The sequence below is a fragment of the Aptenodytes patagonicus genome, chromosome 4 (assembly GCF_965638725.1).
Source record: "Aptenodytes patagonicus chromosome 4, bAptPat1.pri.cur, whole genome shotgun sequence".
In the NCBI taxonomy this organism is placed as follows: Eukaryota; Metazoa; Chordata; class Aves; order Sphenisciformes; family Spheniscidae; genus Aptenodytes; species Aptenodytes patagonicus.
The window spans coordinates 65385011-65393301 of NC_134952.1; the positions used below are offsets into that span (position 1 = coordinate 65385011).

At 41.9% G+C, this 8291-nt stretch overlaps 1 protein-coding gene across 4 annotated transcripts in view; it reads left to right on the top strand.

The window, feature by feature from the left end:
- Positions 1-7405, top strand: part of RASGEF1B (RasGEF domain family member 1B) — a 147930-nt gene extending 140525 nt beyond the window's left edge. For 3 of the 4 annotated variants that reach the window (XM_076336971.1, XM_076336970.1, XM_076336968.1), the window contains 4 exons: positions 2645-2740; positions 3981-4104; positions 4745-4817; positions 6032-7405. In XM_076336971.1, the coding sequence (XP_076193086.1) occupies positions 2645-2740; positions 3981-4104; positions 4745-4817; positions 6032-6056 (318 nt within the window). In that variant the 3' untranslated portion in view covers positions 6057-7405. Of the gene's footprint in view, positions 1-2101; positions 2177-2644; positions 2741-3980; positions 4105-4744; positions 4818-6031 lie in introns of those variants that run through there. The other variant, XM_076336969.1, reaches the window with a different exon arrangement.
- Positions 7406-8291: the final 886 nt, after the last annotated feature.

The window sequence follows — 8291 nt, forward strand, 5'->3', positions numbered from 1 at the left end:
TGAAGGGATACCTTTCCTTCATGCCTGACAGGAGTCGCCTCCAAAGGCTGAGGACTCGTGTCCCTTTTCCAATCACTTTGTCAATGCCCCCTTCCCTAGAAAGGGATCCCAGCTGCTTGGCTTCTTTACCCTCTAATTCCAGGCTACTGGCCCCATTATCCCAGCATCGGAGCAGCCAGCTGACAATATGTTCGCCTGGACGACGGCTGAAATCTTTTCGTATATCTCGCAGCTCACTCAGGGATAGAGATCGAGTGGTCACTGCCTCGTTTATGAGTTCTTCCTATTCTGCCTCCCTGATCAGTGGCCGGCTCTCATCCTGCTGTTCTCGTGATGGCCCTTCTCCAGGGTAGTCTGTCTCGTACACTGCTTCCTCCAGCCCCCTTTTAGAAGAAGCTTCTTCCTCCCTTACTAAACGAGCCGACTTCCGCTTCCAAGATTTCTTCTTGTGTACGGGGCTGACTGATACCGGCATAGGTTGGTTCTTTGGTTCAGCCACAGGGCCTGTCGCTGGGGTTGAAGTGGCTACAGGGCCTGTTGCCGGGGTTGGAGTGGTCGCAGGGCCTGTCGTTTTACTGTCAGATCCAGAGACCTTCTCTTCCCTTTGAGGGTACTGAATAGTGTTGAACAGGGCTCGGTAGGCATGGGCCAGGCCCCAGCACATTGCAATGATCTGCATCTCTCTGGAGTTGCCAGGGTGACAGCATACTTTGTCCAAATGTTCTACTAACTTTTTAGGATTCTGCACTTGCTCAGGGGTGAAGTTCCAAAACACTGGGGCTGCCCATTGGCCTAGGTACTTGCCCATCTTATCCCACACACCCTGCCACTCATACCTTTCCAGCCTTGGGGCAGATCTCTGGATGATATTCTTAAATTGCTTATTAACTTCAGACAAAACCGAAACAATATTCCAAAGAAGTACCAATAGAAGTATCTTAACTACCCAAGGATGTTCAAAATACTGAAAAGTTACTGTAATGAAGGAGGAAACATCACAGAAGAAGGTAGCGATGCTGCCATTCTGTATTTCCTCCATAAAAAGCCTCTCAGAGGAAGAACTATAATTGCTAATTGTCTCCATGAAGTGGTACCCGAAGAACAGTTATGACTTCAGTACAAGGCTCAAATACCAGATTAAGCTCAAGGTCAGTGTTTTAATAACAAACCTCCCAGGCAAAACATCACTAATCACTACAGACCACAGCAAACTGCAAAAACCAACACCAATCTTTAACATGTACGGCAAAAAAGAGAGCATGATGCAGATCAGATAAACTAATATCGAGAACAGATGAATCAATATTGTGACCTGCAACTGTTAACAGATATAAATTCCTTAATGAGCTCTGGTTAATCTATTATTATCTTAAACCCTTCGTGCCCCACGTTGGGCGCCAAAAAGGACTGTTGTGGTTTAACCTCAGTCGGCAACTGAGCACCACACAGCCGCTCACTCACTCCCCCCGCCCTGGTGGGATGGGGGAGAGAATCAGAAGAGTGAAAGTGAGAAAACTCGTGGGTTGAGATAAAAACAGTTTAATAATTGAAATAAAATTAAATACTGCTACTACTAATAATAGTAATAATAATAAGAAGAATATGCAAAGCAAGTGATGCACAATGCAATTGCTCACCACCTGCCGACCGATGCTCAGCCAGTCCCCGAGCAGTGGCCCCCCCGGCCAGCTTTCCCCCAGTTTATGTACTGAGCATGACGTCACATGGTATGGAATATCCCTTTGGCCAGTTTGGGTCAGCCAGCCTGGCTGTGCCCCCTCCCAGCTTCTTGTGCACCTCCAGCCTTCTCAGTCAGTAGAGTGTGAGAAGCTGAAAAGTCCTTGACTAGTGTAAGCACTACTTAGCAACAACTAAAACATTGGTGTGTTATCAACATTATTCTCACCCTAAATCCAAAACACAGCACTATACCAGCTACTAAGAAGAAAACTCACTCTATCCCAGCTGAAACCAGGACAGCCAGTCAGTGCCAAGGTTCAGTTTCCTGCATGAGCTCAGGGAATTGTAATTCGAAAGCCATTTGTGCTGCTAGCCCCAAATGTTCCATGCTGTGCTTTAACATGCATCTCTGCTCATTTAGCAGGCAAGTCCCTGTCAAGAGGGAGAGCTGCACTGAGAGATACCCTGCAGGAATTACATGTAAGAAGTAGGCACCTCTGAGCTCTTATGTTCTGGAATCTGCAAGGAAGAATGAGAAAGTGAAAACAAGAGGGATATGACATAGAAATGAAATGAGTTAGGCATATTGTTGTTCTAAACATGCCTCATAGCCACAGTTGACAAGCAGTGGAGTGCCAACAGGTATTTTAATTGTGACCTTGAGGGAGCTACATGCCAAGAAGAGTTCGAAGTAATGGAAGCAGTTTGGCACAAAGCTGGAAATAAAACTATGGGGATTAGCTTACCATCCAAGGGAGGACTTTCTTTATAGAGAAACATCATGTATTTTAAAATGTAGCGAATGCAAAATATTTGTGTAGTGAAAGAGAGAGATCTCATACAGATCTTAGTCCTTTGGTATTTTGCTTACCTTTTGTACCACCTGACTTCCTTTTATTTTTCTCTGTAGAGCATTATGTTTTGATTCAGGACCAGACTGAGAATAATGTTGTTCTTTCCTTAGATCGTGATACCTTTCTTCAGCCTCTTGATCAAAGATATTTACTTCCTCAATGAGGGTTGTGCCAATCGTCTTCCAAATGGTCATGTCAATTTTGAAGTAAGTAGAGCACTGAGTGGGGTATTGATACAGGGTCAGCCCCTTTAACAGAAAACTGAAGCAGATCATGGTTCAGCTTCCACTGCATTCTGGGAGAGCACAACTAGTCTGGAGTTTGAGTGTATCTGTTACTTCGCACAGGAGCTGGTAGGCAGTCAGGAAAAAGCAGTTTTATTGAAGATGGAATGTTTATAGAAACCCTTTCAATATTCACAATAGTGGGGAAAAAAGTCAGAACTTTTTTCCAGTGCTCAAATTCATCTAAACATTTCAACTCAGAGGTTTATTATACGTAACGACAAAATCATTCAAATTAGTATTTTAGAGCTTCTTTTTGAATTCCACATGTAAAAGGTGAGTTCATCCTTTGTCAAGATATATATGCAGTATTTTCATACATGTAAGTCACAGATTGTTTCTGAAGAAACATGTGATAGAGCAGCAGTGAAAGAGTTTTAAGTCCCTTGTCTTTCAGTAGTTCTTCTGCCTCCCGTTTCACGCTTGTTATCTGACAGCATGGATTACCTAATCTTTGTTTTCTGGTGCTTTCAGCTTTCAAGAATCCTGGGTCACTCGCACAAAATTACAGCACGTTGCACTTGTAGTCATTGGCCTGAATTAGGCTGGTTTTAAAGCTAGATTATGTGATGATCTGGAATGTCCTTGTACTCAAGGAATCCACGTGCACTTGAGGCATGTTAAACTTTAATTGAAAGAGTTTATCCATGAATGACATCAACACACTACAAGGGAAATGTTTATTTTTGGGATAAATTTCCAGCAAGAAAATTGAGCATTTCAGATTAACTAACTAAAATGGAACATCTGGATTTCAAAATGTCAGTTTTAAGCATCTAGAGACTTTTGATGTGAAAATTGCTAAATATTTCACTGTGAAACAAACAAGCATGAGCATCATCAAAGTGAAAAGTTGGGCATAAGGAGTGTTATCAGCTCCTTGAAAAGAAACCGAGTGCAGATCATAACCTACTATTTATATTCATAAATAACAACAATTTTACCAGGGTGGAGGAGTGGGAAGTCATCCCAGTTTGAAACAGAAATGCAAAAGTTAGAAGCTGAGTTGTTGAGTCAGATCACGTTCAATTCTAGCTTAAAAGCCAGGGAGAATCCAAGCCATGGACTTGAAACCAAGATCTCTCTCTCTCTTTTTAAAAAATGTTCAGGGTAAATAGTACTGTTCATTATATAGCACCTCTTCTCTTTTCTATTCTGACAGAAATTTTGGGAATTGGCAAAGCAAGTCAGTGAATTTATGACATGGAAGCAAGTGGAGTGTCCTTTTGAAAGGGATCGGAAGATTCTGCAGTACTTGCTCACTGTCCCAGTCTTCAGTGATGATGGTAAGGAGCTCTGGACTTCCTGCAGGTCTGGTGTCACTGGCTACTGCTTAGTCTCTCTCCATGTTAAGTTGTTGCTTCCTCACGGTAAAGAAAGACTTTGTCCTGTGACATCTCTGTCTGGCAAGTAAAAAATGCTTCTCCCTTACAAATGAGAGAGAAAATAAGATTTTATGTGCACATGGTCTGTGAGAATTGACATTATCCTTTTCTCTGAGATGGAATGAAAAAAATGGATTAGATATGTGGTCCCTGTAAATATCATCTGAAGTGTATTTATACAGACTTACACTAAAGGGTGTTGCTTGAGAAAGAAAATGGGGACTTCGCTGGTCGCTTACAAAGCACCATGTCCCTGGGCTCAGTTTTTTCTTTTGAGTGTTTTCTTCCACTCTTGTGCTTTTGAGTTTTCGCTAGTTGTTTTTTCCCCCTCAGGGTAGTCTTTGTTCTTATGCACTGTTTGTTAGTATTGTCCGGATGTAATCATAAGCAATGCTATACTTCCTAATGGGATTCTGGAGCCCTAATCTGAGGGATGGATAATACAAGCCTGCTTCGTTTAACTTATACAGTCCACTTTCCAGGGAGAGCAAGTTTTAAAATGCCAGTAGGCCTAACATATTGTATTTGCTTCTGATTGCAGCACTTTACTTGGCTTCATATGAAAGCGAAAGTCCCGAGAATCACATTGAGAAGGACAGATGGAAGACACTAAGGTTTGTGTCAGAGGTTACCCGCATAAATAAATTAAGAGAATGGGATACAGAGCAAGCATCAAACAGTTAAAACCAAACAGCGTGCTACATGTTTCAACAGATAGTGCACAGCATCGGTGTAAATCCCCCCTCCAACGTGAGACTCTTGGAAAAAAGGGAACAGTCAGTCTTTATCTTAAACCCTCTCAAGCCTTCTCTCCCTTAGGGGATGGGAATTAAAATAAGTAATTTTGTGTCTTAATTTCTTGTGTTATTTAGTGTAGGAAAAAATACTTTCTAAACTTCAAAGAAATCTCTACTTCCTCACAAGTACTATATGGAGCACTCTGGTTTCCAGGCAGACATTTCTGCAGCTGTTGCATCCCTTTATGCATCTAGCCTTTCAGACAGGGATGGGGTTTGCACAGAGATCATTCTGGGGCAAATGCATTCATGAAACCAGGTAACAATTTAGAGTCCAGGCTGGGAAAAATGAATTTAAGCAAAATCCTATGTTTGGCCTTTCTTCTACTGCTGGTTGAACATAGCCTCATCAACTCTTTCATTTTACTAGTAGTGGAAGGATATATGAACCATTATGGCAGTGTTCTAGCTCATGCTTTGCCAATCAACTTTTTTTTTTTTAAAGTTGAATTCACGGCAGCAGAGAAGACTAATCAGGTGCATAGGTGGAGACACTGAATTAAGCAGGTGTATAAATAGTCTGTGTTTTCACCCCTAAGCCATACCTCCACTTTAGTCTTAGAACTACCAATATCCCAAGGAACTGGCCATTAGTCAGGTGTTCTTGTCACTGCTGCAGGCAGCTGGTACGTTAACACCTAGAGGTACCCATGGATATACCCATCCCAACTCTTCTGATCCACTCTGCAGCACTGCAGAGAGACAACCGTACACCACAACCCTAAGGATTCTCCTCAGGCTGTGTTGGTCTTTCCTGGGATATCACAAGGGGATGTAACAGTTCCATCTGATTAATCCCAGTTATTTTGGGGAGAGGACAGGAAGGGAGAGTTACTCACATTAGTGCACAGACACTCTGCATTACACAGGGTGGCAAGATGGACAGGCAAAGACTCTGAGCTTGAAAATCTGTGACAACACAAACCTCGGTTTCACAGGATCCTTATTCAAGGCACTCTGAAGTTGTCTGAGAAGATTTACATCATTCTAATGATTGTCTTCACTTATTTACATTTTCCTCTTCCTTTCAGGTCAGCGCTTCTGGGCAGAGTCTAGTGCACAAGATGGCTGCTGTTTCTGCCATTGCTACATTATGTGGGTTACCAAGGGGCATGGCTTGGTTTATTTTTCTGTACACCGAGTGGCATTCAAAGTGATGAAAAATGTGCAGTCAGTTGTGATATTGTGTCAGCAAAGATGAAACAAGTTAACTCAAGAACAAACAGGCAGCTTCTCACATCTGACAGATGAGATAAAATCACAGTCCGCTCGGCTGTGATTCAGGCTTAAGTATTGATTGAGGACAGTGCTGACAGAATCCTTTGAAGAGCTCAGATGCCACCTATGAATCATTTCACACGTGGATGGAATATTTTCCCCCTTCCTTTTGCTGCAGCTTGCTGCTACAAGGACTCTGCAGAGGTGATAGTAGGTTACGGTGGGGAAAAAATCACCATTCCTTTCAGTGAAACCCAAGTCTGCATTGAAGAACTTCCATTCCTAATAAGCTGAATATAACCAGGAACTTTGCCTGGTTGGGATTGCTAAGAAGGGAAAGGACTGGGCACAACAAATTGGCTGCTGGGGAGAGTTTCTCCCCACCGTTGTAATGGTGGCTGTGTGGGGGGTTTTTTTCCCCATTATGTTTTTGAGTTGGCTGCTGGTAGGCAAACTCATTATTATTCTAAGTTATTTAAAAAATATAAAGTAATAAAAAGGCTGTGGTAGAAAACACGCCTGCTACAAAAATTTAGTAGCTATGTATCTTGGACTATTTTACAACTTCTAGGGAGGTTTTTTCTTTCTTTCGGTTGTTCACAACTAACCACTATGTGCTGCAGACATTCTTATTTTTACTATACAGTTTTGTGACTCTAATTTTCCATACTTGACCTTCTTCTTATATTAGGTTGAACAAGCTGACTTTTCTATAATAGTCTTTGAGAAACTGGTGTACAAACTGCGTTGAAATATGAAAGTATGTTTTTATTAAGGCATTTTTATAATTGCTTTTTTTTTGAAAGGGTAACAATGGAGAACACAATCTGCTTTGACTGAAATTGCAAGATGCCAAAAATAAAAAAAGATGAGGCTTCTTCTCAACTACAGCTGTGAAAAAAACCAGTCTCCCTGTGTGTTTGCTTTATGGATTATGTTTATGAATGTGAAGTAGTTCACTGTGTTACACACCTAATAAGTTTGTAGTAGCTCTGAATACTTAGTCACTCTATTTATCCTATGAAGAACCCAATGGAAAAAAAAGAAACTGTAGCTGTAGATCACCCTGGACGCAAAATTACTAAGCAAAAGCACATACTGGCACAAAAGGTATTTGCAATTATCTCGCCACTGTTATTTAAAAAAGAAAAGAAATAAGAATAAATATATCCATTTGTTGCACTGCATCTCTTGAGTTTTCAAGTAAGCTGTTTTTTCTGTTCTGTCCATGCCTTTTCAGGCAAGTATTTAATTTTTTAATTCTGTAAGAACATGCTGAAGTAGCCTTCATATTGTGATACTGTCCTTAACTACAGCCTGTTTGCTGGTACAAGGTGCTGGAAGTCACTGAGTTACATATTCCATGAGCACCAGCACCAGGGCCTCAAGCCCTGACGGTGGAAGAGGATTCCTCTCCTCCTCTCCCGTTCACTGAGTTAGGGTGAAGGAGAAAGAAGAGGCTAACTCTCTGAAAGGAGGAGACTGCTTCTGCAGTTCACAGACTTACCTCCCAGGTTTCATCAAGTGAGGTCTTTTCCATCTTCCCCTCTACATCCTTCCCCCATTGTTGCGGCTTATAGGCAGGACTTAGTTTATATAAAAAGCTGAGGAAAATTGTGTATTCCTTTTCCACATCTTCTGGAGGTAGGATGATATGATAATAAGGTACATAAATGAGCTTCCATCATGCAATATTTGCTATCCTCGTTAACCTGCTTTTTTACATTTTTAATTCTAGGGAAAGCCAGAGGTTGAACAAAGGGTTAGCTTACCTGTAAAAAATAACCTCTCCTTCCCTCCTCCACTGTAACAGTTTGACTACTAGCCTGGATTAGAAATGAATTTGTTATTTATGCAGTTGGAATGAAGCCTGTGTAAATAAAAGGAGAAATACCATTATGCAGCCTCCGTCCAGAGTGTGGGCTCTGTGTGTTGTCTTGTGGGCCAGCTTCTTGCTGAGAAGAGGCAGCACACACCAGAGTGATTGCTATGGAGTCAGCGGCTGCTGCCTTGGCACAGAAGCTGGGCAGCAGGTGCAGGAGCCTGTGACTGGTGCTTGAAAGGGGAATGCAA